Source organism: Gopherus evgoodei, chromosome 10, assembly GCF_007399415.2.
Source record: "Gopherus evgoodei ecotype Sinaloan lineage chromosome 10, rGopEvg1_v1.p, whole genome shotgun sequence".
Classification (NCBI taxonomy): Eukaryota; Metazoa; Chordata; order Testudines; family Testudinidae; genus Gopherus; species Gopherus evgoodei.
In genome coordinates this window covers 38,497,422-38,512,303 of record NC_044331.1, presented here as the reverse complement: position 1 = coordinate 38,512,303, position 14,882 = coordinate 38,497,422, and the positions used below count along the sequence as shown (strand labels likewise).

The following is a 14,882-nucleotide window of genomic DNA, read 5'->3' as shown; positions in this document are numbered from 1 at the left end:
GATTTACCTGAGCAGCTCAAAACCCTGCCCCTTTGTACTGAGCCTGTTGAGTGATCTGTAATTAACGGTATAATTGAGGCTTCTGTATTAAATTGTACAGAAAATCTGCACATGGAACCCTTAAAGGGGCGCACACAATTTGTCAGCCTTCTCATCTAGAACTCAGGGGGGAGGGATGGGGTCAGTGGACTTTACACATATACCTCTACCTCGATAGAATGCTGTCCTTGGGAGCCAAAAAAATCTTACTGCGTTATAAGTTAAACCATGTTATATTGAATTTGCCCTGATCCACCAGAGTGCGCAGCCACCGCCTCAGAGCACTGTTTTACCACGTTATATCCAAATTTGTGTTATATCGGGCGGCGTTATATCGAGGTAGCGGTGCACCTTTTCCTTTATAGTGAAGGGGCAGAGGTGTCTGGGCCGAACCCATAGATTACAGAAAAGAGAGCTAGCTTTCTTGAAAGGAAAACCCCACGAGCCACACCCAGATGGACACCTGTGCCTGACCTCTTTCAACAAGGCTATTTAGCTCAAAGCCAAACAACGGAAAAGTAAGAGGAGACTCTTCACCTGTGATTTTTCTGGCTGGCTGTGGCCCTAAGTAATGGACATCCTGAGGGATTATCTGGGCAAGTATTGTATACATGAGAAGCACGGTAAATTAATCCATAATTAAAGCAGGCATAACCAAAAACAGCAGCCTGGTTCTCTCTCTGCTACCACAAACAGTTTGTGTGACGTTCTACTATTGAGTCCAAGATCTACCTAGGAGGTCCTTCTCCCATGGAGCCACAAACTCCCACTGAGGCCAACAGGAGCGGAAGAGAGGTCTGCATTGGTTAACCCCCTGCAGGCCCAATGCTGCCCCCACTGGACTTAAGGACAGACTCCCATCGACTTCAGTGGACACTGGACCAGGCCTGGGTCCCCCTGGACAAAGCTACATTTCAGGCTGTCAGACCCACAATCCTAACCCAGTCCCTCTTTCACTCTGTGTCCACAGACTCCCTGACTTCAACTCTCCCTTCCCACCCCACAAGCAGCTGCATTGATGAAGCTAAGCATACGGATCGTCTGTAGGTAAGTTTATACGTAAATACAAAACCGTCTCGCCATGCGACAGCGCATAGGAACATTTACTATGATTTCCAGCTCTGGCTCGATCAAGTGAACGTTAAATACAAAACCAAAAAGGTTGTAAAAATAAGAATGTACACATTCAGAGAGCTTATTACAGTATAAAGTTACTGAGGTCTGCTCAACTGCCAGCCTCACTTCCCTGGGCGGGGAAGGAGGGGCATGATGGTCAGATATCCCAGCAGCACTTGGGAGGGCTGGGGTTGCGCAGTCTGTGCACTGAATGGCAGGCCGGGCACCGCCTGGGCAGTAAGGAAGGGGTAAGCTGCTGCTCCAGGTTTTTGGCTTCTGTACCTTAAGGTGGTCTTGGCTTGGCGCTCGGCAGCCGCACCTCATCCTGATGATGTCTGCCTGGCAGAGATAGGCGGGAGGGGGACTCCCTGGAAAAGCACAGCTTCTAGCGCACAAGTAAGTTACCCCTACCAATTGAGTTCAGACTTCCTTGGTAAAGCCCAGTTCCTCTGACAGCACTTCACAGCCCTCTGCCCTGCAACACTTCGTACCTACTGCCGCCCATCGCTTTCCCCCTAGTGAGCCATCTCCAGCCTGGGAAGGAAGGGTCCCCTCATCACAGTGAAGATCTGCAACTCCTCACTCAAGGGAAAAGATCGGCCCCAGGACCCCTCCTCCAAATAAAAGACAGGCAAGAAACGAAAGCTTATGCTCTAATACGTCTGTCAGTCTATAAGGTGCCACAGGACTCTTTGTTGCTAGGTAAGACAGTGTAACCCCTGCACGCCACCCCTGGCATGGGGATGTAGCATGCGCTCTGATCTAGCTGGGCCTAGCGCAGCTTCTCCGCACCACTCCCATCCAACAGGAATGTATCAGCGCAACACAGGCCGTGGTCCGTACACCGCCCGGCATGTACACTAGCGAGCGTGCGTCTTCTACAGCTGCAGCAGAGGAGTGAAAAGAAAAAACAAAACAGAGCCAGTAACATCACAGTGCCATTCACAACACAAGGCTATAACTCGCCCTGGAGAGATCACAGCAGTGAGACAACATGACAACGCTGAGCCCCGGGAGCAGCCAGAACCAGGTGCGTGTATATATGTATCTATATAATACTTACGTAGGCTAGACCTGAACAAATGGAGTATATATTATATACACACATACAGACAGACAGGCACACACACCTAGTGGCAGGTAAGACTGACGAATGTGTCTTTTCTAAGCCCAAGGCTAGGGTGGTACTGGAAATGGTTATTTCTTTAAGTCAAGTCCTCCAGGTGGATTCAGGTGGTCCCACAAAAAACGAAATCATACTGAGGAGCAGATCCTCTTCCCACTTATCTCTAGTTACCCTGGCAAGTGGCAGCCACAATTTGGTTTGAATAAGGCACAGTTCAACAGCAGGTGCTAATAGTTAAGACCACGAGCCGCTAGTCAGTGGCTACTAGCTGCGATTCATCAGAACCAGCTAGCCAAGGAAAAGTTGGAGCCCTACAACAAAGGAGTTTGGTTACTGAAGGCTCTGCTGAATCCGGATTGGTTGTGAGGAAGGTGGGCTGGTCATGACTGACAGGAGAGCCAGTCCCTGCCATCATGTTGGGTTGCGTCCCCATTAGCTCTTCTCCTGGCCCGCCCGTGTGGGAGTGGAGGGCAGCAGGCCCTCTCTCTGCACATGCTCAAGGATGGCCGTGTAACAGAAATAGTACTGCTCAGGGGTCTGGATGCTGAAGGCTCTCTGCGTTCTCATCCGCATCACCGTCTGGTACACGTTCAGTGTGCCCGTGTCCTGCAGCTGGGAGAGGCAGATGTCCAGCGCGCAGAAGGTACCTGAGGGATGGGACAAAGACAGTCCATCAAAACACTGCCTCTGCAGCAGCACCACCCCACAGAAACATCTGACAATTCTGCTCCCCACTGCCACTCGTAGACTCCCAATTACTGTCCTAAGGAGTCCTAAAATCTCAGCTACCCTTGGGGAACTTTCTGCCCTAATGCCACAGATTAACACTGAATTCTTACAAGGGAGAGGAATTCCATCCCTAAAGGACATGCAGGGATTTAAGGCTCCAGATGCGTGTGTCCCTGTCAATGTGCCCTGGTGGATCCCACAGAAAGGAGTTCCCGTGTGAGTCTCCCACGAAGGACCAGCCCAGTTAAGAGCAATCTGCCATGTCAAAGAGCAGCTCTCAGGATCCCAGCTCTCAGGCTGAAGGTACATGGCTCCCCCTGGGAAGGGACTAAGGACTGCCTGAACCGGAAACAAATCGCAGACAGCCCTCAGTGTGCAATAAGCCTCATGGGACACGGAGCTGGAACTGGAAAGTACCAGGGAAAGGTGACAATCTCCATGGCTTCACAGTGCGTCTGGAGAACATCCCATAGGGGAAAAAATACAGTAAGAAGAAAGAGGAGCTATTTCCCTTCAAACTACGGTGCCTCCTAGGGGTTCACCAGGAATGACACCAGCAGGGTTTCACTCCGTGTTCTCTGTCTCCTATTTAGAGAGGCTCCCATGGCAGCCTGCTCTGTAATTACCTGTCCTGCCAATGCCAGCGCTGCAATGGACCACCATAGGCGGCCCTCCTGCGTGACCTTTGAAGCGAGGCCCCAGGGCACTGGCCGCCAACCTCTGCTGCAGCTTGACTGCCCCCAGGAAGTCGATCAGAGTGGCGGCTGAAGAAGGAACACCGTAATCCGGCCAACTCAAGTACTGGAAATGGGACACCAGACGCCTCTCTCTGTGCTGTGTGCGAAAGCCCCACCTTCAGTGCTTTTCACTTCCATTCCCCTGCCCCCATCCCCCTGGGGGCACCCCTTTCCTCCCCATGTACAGCGTGGACCCCAGGCATTCCCTCTCTTCTTCCTGGAGCAGCTGCACACCAGCCACTGCAAGCCCTGCAGCATGGGCCTTCCCTCACCCATCCCATCCCCTTCTGTGTCCCCGCCCCTTTCTACTGTCACATCACCCACATACAGCATTCCCAAGGGTCCCGTCTCCCAACCGGGGATCAGCAGGCCGCCATCAATGCCAAACAACCCAGACGCAACCTCTCTCCAAGCCAGCGGAGTTCATCAGCACAGCGGGGTCCTGGGGCAGCTTCCGAGCCCAGCTGGCCCACATCGCAGTGTTGCCAAGACACCATGCTTCACCATGCATCTCTCTTCCACAGAGATGGCCGTTCCCCTCTCCCCATGCAGCTGAGATTCACTGCCATAGACCATCCCGTCTCCACAGGCAGCCAAGAGGACGGCAGCTGGGTCTCATCCACGCTGCCTGCTCCTCCACAGGCACCAGTGAGGATGGCAGCCTCCTTCCCCCATGGAGCTTAGTCCCCTGGCCCCTTTCTGGAGAGGTTCCTTGAGGCGAGGGATTACCTCAGTGTTATAGATCTCCAGAAGGGTTTTCTTGTAATGGTCCAGGTTCTCCACCCCAAGGTTGGTGACAGTGAGGGATCCGTAGCGCATTTGGAAGTCTTTCTCCAACGGCCAGTACTGGCCGCACTTCCTCCTGCCTCCTTCCTCAAGCCTGTAATATAAGAGAGGTGGGGAGAAGAGTGGGTTCTTCATCACCTCCTCCCTGAAGTGGATTGGGGAGGTCGTTCCATCCCAACCAGGCCACCTACCAACCCGCAGGGCAGCTGGGTCACAGATGTGCTGGCGGGCTTGCACCTGCTCTGACCCTACACTCAGACCCTGCTTGGTAATGGGAGATGAGGGAAATGGGGGACAGAGTCCTCCCGTGGAGGAGAGGTGAAGAACGAAGTGAGCCAAGCACCTTAGAAACAATTGCCCTGACAGCACCCCCAAATACTGGGCAGACATGTCAGACTGGGAAACACTGCACTGAAACAAACGGCTCGGCCACTTAATCCATCGTTACAGTGGCCATTTTGGGGGTGTCTGTCAATCTGATAGGTCATTTCAACATACACCAGGACTCTAAGGTTGGGGGTCACAACCATTCTTCCTTTCTTGCCTTTTCATTTTAACAAACAACAAAAACAACAAAATTAGCTTTTTAGCCATAATGGTTGTAGAGAGAACCTTGTAAACCTGATCAAAGCATAATTGGATGCAGTAAGCCCTGCCTGACTGGGCAGCTAACAACAGTTCAGAGGCTCTCAACAGGGGTGGTGGACACCAGCAAGCATCAGGGGTTGCAGTCATCCTGCCCTTCCAGGTGTGGAAAAAATGGAGACCCACTGATGTAAGCTATTCCCCAGAATGCTAAAATCAAACTCCAACTTAAAATAATGATAATGCTTCACACATCTTCAATGTGTTTCACAAACATTAAGAGACTCAAAACTCCATGGAGGCTGATATTAATAGACTGATTTTACATATGGGGAAATTGAGGCAGGGAGATTAAGTCACCTAACCAAGGTCACAGAAGGAACGGGCTTCAGAAATGGGAAACAGGATCCCAAAGTACTATACAAACTCTCTCTACATATACATACACATACATTATGTATATACAAAGTGCCATACAAATTTTATATATACATAAAACACACACTATATACATTTACTCTGTGTGTGTGTGTGTGTGTGTGTGTGTGTGTATACATACACACAGAGTAAATATATATATAGTGTGTTTTATGTATATATAAATTTGTATGGTGCTTTATATATACATATACAGACATATGTACATCCACACCCCTACACATATACACATGAACTTTTCATATACATATATAAATTATGTCCACCAACAACCAAAATGCAGCCAGTTCTTGGGCAGAATGTGGCAGATGCTTTAACAGTGCAGAACACCACTACAAATATTTAGGGCAGCAAGTGAAGAGGAAAGCAAGCTGTGCCATATCCTGTGCTGTATGCTGAAGTCACAGGACGTGAGATTTAAGGAAAAACTGGACTTCAGCCTGCACCATGGCACTAAGTCTCATTCTGTGAAAAGGGACATAGGATCTTGAACATCCCCAAGTGGCCAGAACCTCTCATCCAAGAGGCTGAGTGGTCTCTGCTCTCTGCGCACACACACTCACCTGGTTGTCATGACAATCACCAGAACGTTTTGCTCCCACACCATGCGCCAGAAGTCGCAATACGTGTTTTCCAGAGGTCCTGATGTGACAGACCACACATGAGAAAGGTCATAGGTGCTGGACACATCAATTCTCATCCAGCATCCCAGTGAACATGAGGATACACAAATTAAACCTCCCGCTGGATTGCTCCAGCCAATCCCCTCTGGCCACTCCCTCAGGAACAACCCAAGAAGAGGGTAGCACCTGGACCATGGGTGTCCGGCAAATCAGCACCTAGCAATGACAACAAACCATCTAGGGCTGCCTCATAAAATCATGTCAATCCCTGAAATGCTACATGGAGATTCTAAGAGCATTAGTAAATACACATATGGTAGCGCCTGTTTTTCACTGCCCAGCACTGCTGTGTGATTAATAATGGTTGGTATTAGTTCCCTTCTCCTCCCAGCCACATTACAGTTGCTGTCACTGGTACCGGTGCCAGCACACAAGGCTGGAGAACATGGCTAGAGTAGGAAGAAAGTTAGGTGAGACGACCCACTGTAAACACTACACCCATTCCTCTCGCAGACCAAACACGATACAGGCCAGGTGCTTAAAATGGCCGACAAATTTCTAGCTGGCTATGTCTGTCACAGATTTGCACCCCATTTTTCTGGCCCTGCTTAGCTGCTGGCCGTATCTCAACTGCATGCCACCAGCCCTGGGGAGGTTTGCGAAGAGCAACGTGGTGATGTGAAAAGCTTTTGGGCAGGGCTGGAGGAAAGGTTGTGAATTTGCTGTCGGTCCCGTGGTGGTTTTGTGTAAAAGTTGAGAAAGGTGTTAACAACAAAACAACAGCTGAGCCTTCTGTGGCAGAATGCTGGGTCAGGGATGGGCTGGCCCGTGTAAATGAGGCAGGTCCAGGGCCCCTGTGACAGAGCAGTACTCCCAGTTGGCCAATTAAGAGGGTGGGGCAGCACCTGGAGGCTAGAAAAGATCAGGGAGAGACCTAGTGAGTCAGTCAGGAAAGGCCAGGAGATTGGAGGGGATCTCTAGAGACAACTGCTGAACACTCTCTGCAGGCACTCCCTGGGAAGAGGGAGGAATTGGCTAGGGGCCTGTCTACACTATGCAGCTTTTAGCGACAAGGCTGTGTCGACACAGCCTTGTCGCTAAAAGTCTGTGTGTGTGAACGCTCTCTGTCAGTATTTTGTTAGCACTTTTGCTGACAAAATACTTCCAGTCGCACGAGCAAGCGGCATTAGCTTTGTTGGCAGGAGAGCATGCCTGCCGACAAAGCCGCATTCACACTGTCACTTTGCATCTGCAAAACTTTTGTCTTTTGCAGGGTGGCTTTTTTAAGTACCTGTGAAAGACAAAAGTTTTGTTGACAATGTCACAGTGCAGACAAGGCCTAGGAGACTAAGTTTGGGAGAAGGCTGAAGAGCAGCAAGATGGCTAAGGGGCAGAGAAGGCTGAAGGCAGGAAGAGCAGCAGAGGACCTTACCTGCGGACATCTCCAGGACTGGAGAGCTGGACCCAGAGGAACCATGAGAGGGCCTGTGGCAGTGAGGGATGCTCCCAGGAGAGAGGCTGTGGGGAAGCTGGCAACAGATGGGTTGCACTCCAGCTGGAAGGGCTGGGGAGGCTGGCTGCTATAAGGGCAGGAGAGGGCTGCACTGGAGATCCAGGGCATGGGGAGGGACACCAAGGCTGCGCTGGAGAGCCAGGGTGCGGCAAGAGATGCCGAGGCTGTATATTGCATGTACTGTCTGGACCATACTGGGAAATTCTGGACTATGGTTGTAGGACTTGTTATGATGCATGTACATGGGACTTTTGTAATAAATCAAATGCTCTGGTGGGATTAGATTGTTTCGAGGGACTCTGAAAGGGGAAACTGAGGCAGAGTCATCTGTCAAGCCATGGCCTGCTGCAAAGTAGGGGAGTCCGGGGGGGGGGGGGGGCTGCTCCACAACAGATAGCATCTCTGCTGCCACATGCACACTGTGAGCTCAAAGCGATTTGACAGGGGAGCTTTATGCTGCTATGCCACTATTCAGTTGGAAATATTGACAGGGATTTTGTTTGTCTTGTAGAAGAACATGTGGGATGTAGGTACGAGAACAGGGATGTAGGTACGAAAGAGAGAGTGCTCTGTAACTAGGCAATGGCACTGGAGTGATTTGATACATACTTTGGCAGCAAATAATTTGGGGTTTTTTTTGTTTGTTTAAAGTTTGACCACATGGCTGGACACACACAAATCAAATACAACCAATCAGTCTGTCTCATCGCTGCTCTGCCCTGACCAATGGCTCAACTGCTCCCCAGAGGAGTAATGAGAGGTTCCTGCGAGATGATTTGCCAGGCTGCTCCATTCCCTGAGACCCCACGGCACATGAGAGTTATACGAGCTTTGGCAAAAGGGGACTTGGATTATTCCTTAAATGCAGGCAGATGCTCTGCAAGCCCCAGCACAGTGAGACGGATGCTTCTATCGCATGGCAGATGCATTCGAAAGGAACCAAAGTATGTGGTGCCAAGTGCCGTAGAGATGGAGGCTGTGATTGTTCCTGGGAGAGGGCATCTACCTTAGCCAGGACGCTCATTTCCAAACAGACATGCAGTACTGGGTGAGACCGTTGGCTGCTGTATGCTCATACAGCTGAGGGGAGAGGGAAGCTATGTTTCAAGTAAGACTCCATTCCCTGCCAGCAGGGCCTACAGATACTTGGCCTGATTTTCCCATGGACTTGAATGGGTGTCAGCACCTTTGAAATATCAGCCTCAAACGGTATGTCTGCGCTGCGAGTGGGAGGCACAGCTGCAGCACGCGCAGCCGTGCCCGCACCACCTTGGATGCGGCTAGCTAGCTAACAATAGCAGTGAAGCGGCAGTGGCACAGGCTAGCTGCCCGAGTACAATCCTGCCTGGGACCCTCAGTATCTGCTCAGGTGGCCAGCCCATGCAGCTGCAGCTACCCTGCTGTATTCAGCACGCTAGCTAGCTTGGGTACATCCACACATGCTGCATTTGTGCCTTTGGATCGCCTGTGGTCACACTTCCTCTCTGCCAAACTTCTTGCTCCCCCACCCCCAAAAATCCCTGCTCTCCCTTCTCGATGGGCATTGGCTTAGCTTCTTCAACGGCCCTCTGGGCTTTGTGCCAGCCTGCAAGGAGGGATGTCTGGTGTCCCCGGCCAGTGCTGCTCCTCCACTCTGCAGGAAGCATTTCTGCAGCACTTTAGCTTTATACAGAGCTCTCTGTATATTAACTAATCCTCACAACTATTAGGGAAATAAGTAGGGCCCTACCAAATTCACAGCCATGAAAAATGCATCACGGACCGTGAAATCTGGTCTTCTCCCCGTGAAATTTGTATAGTGTAGGGTAAAAGCACAGAAAAGACCAGATTTCATGGGGGGAGACCAGAGTTTCTCAAATTGGGGGTCCTGGCACAAAAGGGAATTGGGGGGGTCACAAGGTTATTTTAGGGGGTCATGGTATTGTCACCCTTATTTCTGCACTGCCTTCAGAACCAGGTGGCCAGAGAGCAGCAGCTGTTGGCCGGGCGCCCAGCTCTGAAGGCAGCGCCCTGCCAGCAGCAGCACAGAAGTAAGGGTGGCAATACCATACCATGTCACCCTACTTCTGTGCTGCTGCCTTCAGAGCGAGGCTCCCGGCCAGCAGCCGCCACTCTCCAGCCGCTCAGCTCTGAAGGCAGCGCTGCCACCAGTGGCAGCACCGAACGGAAGCAGTATCGCTATCCTCCCTACAATAATCTTGCAAACCCTCCTCCGTCCCCTATTTCCCCCCACCCCCCCAAAGTTCTTTTTGGGTCAGGAACCCTACAATTACAGCACCATGAAATTCCAGATTTAAATAGCTGAAATCGTGACATTTATCATTTTTTAAATCCTGTGACTGTGAAATTATGGACCGTGAATTTTGTAGGGCTCGAGAAATAAGCATTCCACCCTCCAGAAGGGGAACAAACCAGCCGAGAGAAGCGAAGTGACTTGTCTAAACTATTGCTTCACTTCCCAGACTTGTCCTGCACACAGCTGACGAATATCCCACTGACATCAATGAGCGTCTTTCCATGAACTCCAATGGGCTTTGGATCAAGCCCCCTCCCCACCGCTTTGAGTGAGCCCCTCCCACAAGCCGCCATGCTCTAAGGATGCTTCCGACCCCGCAGCTCCACCTGCTCCTTCCAGCCACTTTCCAGCCCCTCCAGAGGCAAGAATCACTCTTTACAGGACTCTTACCAGCACAGACTGGATCAGTGCCAGGACTCCCCCCACCAGCAGCATATGAACAGCGCCATGCCAGCTCCCTGCCCCGACACCACCTACCAGTGGGCCCAGCGTCATGGCAGACTGACCCCATTCTAAGCAGAGTATGAGCTTACCTTGAGTACCAATGTAAGCATTCCTTTGCTTATAGCCATCCATGAAGCTGGCATTGATGTAGTCTGTCAGCTGGAGAAAGAAAGATACACAAACCATTACCCTGCGGAGCGTACCACCACAACATGCTGGAGGAGGAATGCCCAAGGGCAGGGGAAAGCTGTTAGTCAGCTGAGCACAGGTTGGGATAGACAGAAGAGGACTGGGCCCCATGCGTTACCAGATCCCTGAACCTCACCTCTGGCATCTCCTGCAAGCCAGCTTTTGTGCTGGGACGGAGCTCAGTTTTAAAACACTGGCCTATTTTAAAACAAAATCTGTCCATTGCACAGCCATGATGCTGCTTACAGCAACTACACTAACACCTCTCAGGCCGGTTACACTTGGGGCAACGGTGCCATGGGACCTGCAACCTGCTCCCACCACGCTGGGTGGAGCTTAGGCTATTGTTATTTCCAAATACCCCTGACAAATAACCGGGGGAAGGACGGCAGGGAAGAGGGGAGCCCAAGTGTCCGCAGAGATCAAATAGCAACTAAAAGCAGGGGACGGGAGTGAAATGTGATAGAGTGAAACTCCAGCCCTTCCGATCACCTGGAGGCGTCTTAAAAGTAACGAACTCTGCAGGGAAGAGAAACTGTCAAGCTTGACTGGATTCAAATCAGAGCTCCCAAATAACCTCCCACGATGCCTTGCTGTCCATGCTGCCCAGGGGCGCAGAGACAGGCTCTCTTCACTCCCTTCCTCCCATAGAAAGCACAGACATGCAGGAAGCTTAAAGGAACAAAGATCCCTTTCCCTGCAAGGACTCAAGTTGGGGCCCTCAGGGTTCCATGTTCCTCCCTCCTGGGGCAACTGAAAACTTGACACACCTCAAAGCAGTGGCCAGAGCTGCATCCCTCAGGGATTTAGGGGTTAATGCCATAATTGACCATTCTAGGAGAGGTGCCCCCAGACTCCAGCCTGGGCAGATGAACGAAACAGGGGCTCACTCCTGCTATTTTCGCCTGCATGCTCACGCAGCCGCAGTCACGCCAAAGCCTCCCCGTGTGCTACATTTGGGTTCCGAGCTCTCCAGGCTGAGCTATTTTTGTTAAATGAGAGCCACACTGCTGCCCCTTGAGCAGCCAGCCCAGCGCACTGTGCTTGGTTCCATGTTCCTCATGTTCACGCTGGCAGGAGGCATTTCTTGCCAGGGAGCACGTGCGCTGAGTGCGACAATAGAGGATTGAAACTGGCATTTGGGAGCTTCCAGCTAGCAGGGGCCGTAGCGCGAGACGCTGGCTGACTGTCGGGGCTCAACATCACACCCGGTGAATGGAGTTCCCATCTCGCTTTCAGAGGAGAAGCTAATACTTAGAGCCAGACGCTCAGCAGGTGTAAATCAGTGTAAGCTCACTGAAGGCAATGGAGCTAGGCAGTTTTATTCCAGCTGAAGATCCAGCCCTTAAAGAGCTGTGTTCTTCTGACTGTTAAGGCAGGGCGGGACACGGGGTGCCCCTTTCCCATCACAGCCAGGGCCACACCGGGTTCCCCTTACCCAGCACTGCTAGGCACATGGCTCTGTCCAGGAGAATGCTCCACTACTGCTGTAACCGATGCTGGTGTTTCCAACACAGGGACAAGGAGGACCTGTGCTGTTGTTTAAGCACAGGGCAATCACAGAATCATAGATTAGGGTTCGAAGGGACCTCAGAAGGTCATCTAGTCCAACACCCTCTCAAAGCAGGACCAATCCCCAGACAGATTTTCACCCCAGTTCCCTAAATGGCCCCCCTCGAGGATTGAACTCACAACCCTGGGTTTAGTGGGGCAATGCTCAAACCACTGAGCTATCCCTCTGCCCCATTTAATAATAATTGGAGATATACCTATCTCCTAGAACTGGAAGGGACCTTGAAAGGTCATCAAGTCCAGACCCCTGCCTTCACTAGCACGACCAAGTATTGATTTTTGTCCCAGATCCCCAAGTGGCCCCCCTCAAGGACTGAACTCACAACTCTGGGTTCAGCAGGCCAATGCTCAAGCCACTGAGCTATCCCTCCCCCCTGAAAACCAGGTGGAAGATGTGGCTTTGAGACTCTGATTCAAGGCACCACAGGCTAGCAGAGTGCGTAGAGGTGTCCCCTGACTCCGAGGGAGGTCTTTTCCTGCAGCCACACCGGCCTGCGGGTTTGCCTATGTCCTGAATGCACAGCATAGGAGACGGAGGGACCTGGCGAGGAGCATAAGGCAGGACCCGAGGATGTTCCTCAGAGGTGGAAGGGAGCGGCAAGAGGGGAGAGACTTGCCAGCCTCTCCCGGGGACCTGGCCTCAAAGCGCCTCAGGGTCCTACCCTCCAGAGCCTCTGCTCTCTCAGGGCTGGGTGCCCCAGGAGAGACCCTGCTGTGAAGGAGCAGGCATGTGTGAAAGCCTGGAGCAGGTGGTGGGCTGGGTCTCTGGGCTGGAGACAGAATAAACCCATGCTCAGTCTTACGTGGTGCTTCCAGAACATCAGGCCAGGGCACTGATTTGCCAGTTGAGGCAGTTGTGAGAGCACTCACCCTAGCACACAGGCATGTCCAGCATGCGACTGCCACCCCAAGAATGAGGGGGAGGGGCCATCCAGATGGCAGAGAGTCAGCACCCCAGGGAAAACGGCCTCTGCCTTCTTACCTCGGAGCGGCTGTACTGCTTGGTCAGCTTCACTCGAGTTTGGTCCAGGCACGGCACGTCCCCATATCGGTTCTTCTCCTGGTTATACGGAGCCCTGTGGGGCACAGAACAGGCAGGACAAGTGAGGAAGAGAGAGCGGACGGGAAGCAGTGACGGACTCTGTTCTAGTCACACCATGTGCCTGGTGCCCAGGTTTTGGCTCTGCCATCAATCAGACCCAGAGCTTTCCTTATCTAGGGAAAGGCCCAGCTAGCAGATTGTTATGGTCAAACTGACACCTAGTTCGCGTCTCTGGTAAGTTGGGCCGTGATGTTACGAAGGTTGCTTTGTTCTCCCACCTGCTCTGGGACGGCATTGGTAAGTCAGCAATCCAGTAAGAAACCAGGTTGAACCTTCCCGGGCAGCTAGAGCAAAGGATCACCCGTCCCAATGCACCTGACCTGCAATCTTCTCAGCTGGAGGCACTGCCTCCTTCCGGCCGCTGCTTTGCCCAGCCACAAAGGAAGGGGCTGGTTTGGTGGCACTCTGCGTGCAGAGGCGCACAGCAGAATCAGGTTGCTCTCCACTGCAAGGCCAGTAAGACATGGACACGTGCACAGTAAACACGTCTGGTCGTAGGAGTCCCCTTTTTAACCTTATTGATGATTTCTAAACCATCCCTTTGCCCTCCATCTCCTGCTGCGGAGCCTGCCATGCGAGGAAGGAGACTCAGGTCAGACTCACTGACGCTGCATGGACTGCATGGATGAAGAGAATGGAAGCAGCAGAGATGGATTGTTTCAAGAAAGCCCAGCTGTGGTTCTGATTTGCAGACCCATTGGTGATGTATCCCTCCAACACCAACACCTCTATCACCATGCCTAATGGCTTTCCTAGCATACTTACAGGGAGCAGATGAAGGTCCCTGCAGGACTCTTGCGCCGGATGTCCTCGTACTCCTCATAGATTCCCCTCTTCTGCTTTCGGTTCACATGGTCCTTCAGTTGATGGACAGTCATGCACTTTGGTCCTGGAACATGCACTGAGCGTTATCCTCGTGGGGAAACCAGCGGTACCAGGATCAGCTCATCCAATGGGTCTGGGTGGCCATTCTGCTGGGGGAGGAACCGGCAGTTCCAGTTGAGAGGGTCCAGCTTGAGGGATCCCCCTAGATATTCCGGGAGACATTCCCGGGGCAGGTGTTCCTTCAGCTCCGACATCTTCACCATCTGAACCTGGGGGAACAGAGCGGGATGGAATGGAGTGAAACGCATATTGAACATGGACTTGACCTAGCCTGTATGTGATGGGAGGAGAAAGGGGGGGGACTTGCTTGAGACAGTGGACACCTAGAATGGGATGTATTCTGCCTGTCTGGGGCTAAGAAGTGAACTGATCCACTTCTCTCTTGAAGCCATTACAAGGCCTGGAAAATTCCTCACAAAAAGGTCTCTGAGTAGCTCCCTTTCCCGTCCAGTCTCTTGTTTAGAAATCTGTTCTCTTCAGTGAATGGAGCTGTTCTGACATACTCCAGTAGGGGGCACCTGCCTTTCATCTGCTGGAGCAGAACAGAGATCTGGTCTGTGAATGTCTGGATAGAAACAGCTCCTTTTCCATGACTACAAGGCTGGATCTGTGACTACTGGGGAAAAGTCCACAGTTCAGGTGGATGCTTCTCATGTAAGTCTCCGGCTCTAATCAGGCAGAGTGGGGAGGGCAGGTGCAATT

At 51.9% G+C, this 14,882-nt stretch overlaps 1 protein-coding gene across 1 annotated transcript in view; it reads right to left on the bottom strand.

Annotated features, from left to right (window-relative positions):
* Positions 1-1,076: 1,076 nt before the first annotated feature.
* Positions 1,077-14,882, bottom strand: part of PTPN9 (protein tyrosine phosphatase non-receptor type 9) — a 53,400-nt gene continuing 39,594 nt past the window's right edge. The window contains 7 exon segments of the mRNA XM_030578437.1: positions 1,077-2,928; positions 3,637-3,844; positions 4,477-4,627; positions 6,120-6,198; positions 10,522-10,591; positions 13,176-13,269; positions 14,061-14,389. Of these exon segments, the coding sequence (XP_030434297.1) occupies positions 2,714-2,928; positions 3,637-3,844; positions 4,477-4,627; positions 6,120-6,198; positions 10,522-10,591; positions 13,176-13,269; positions 14,061-14,389 (1,146 nt within the window). The 3' untranslated portion in view covers positions 1,077-2,713.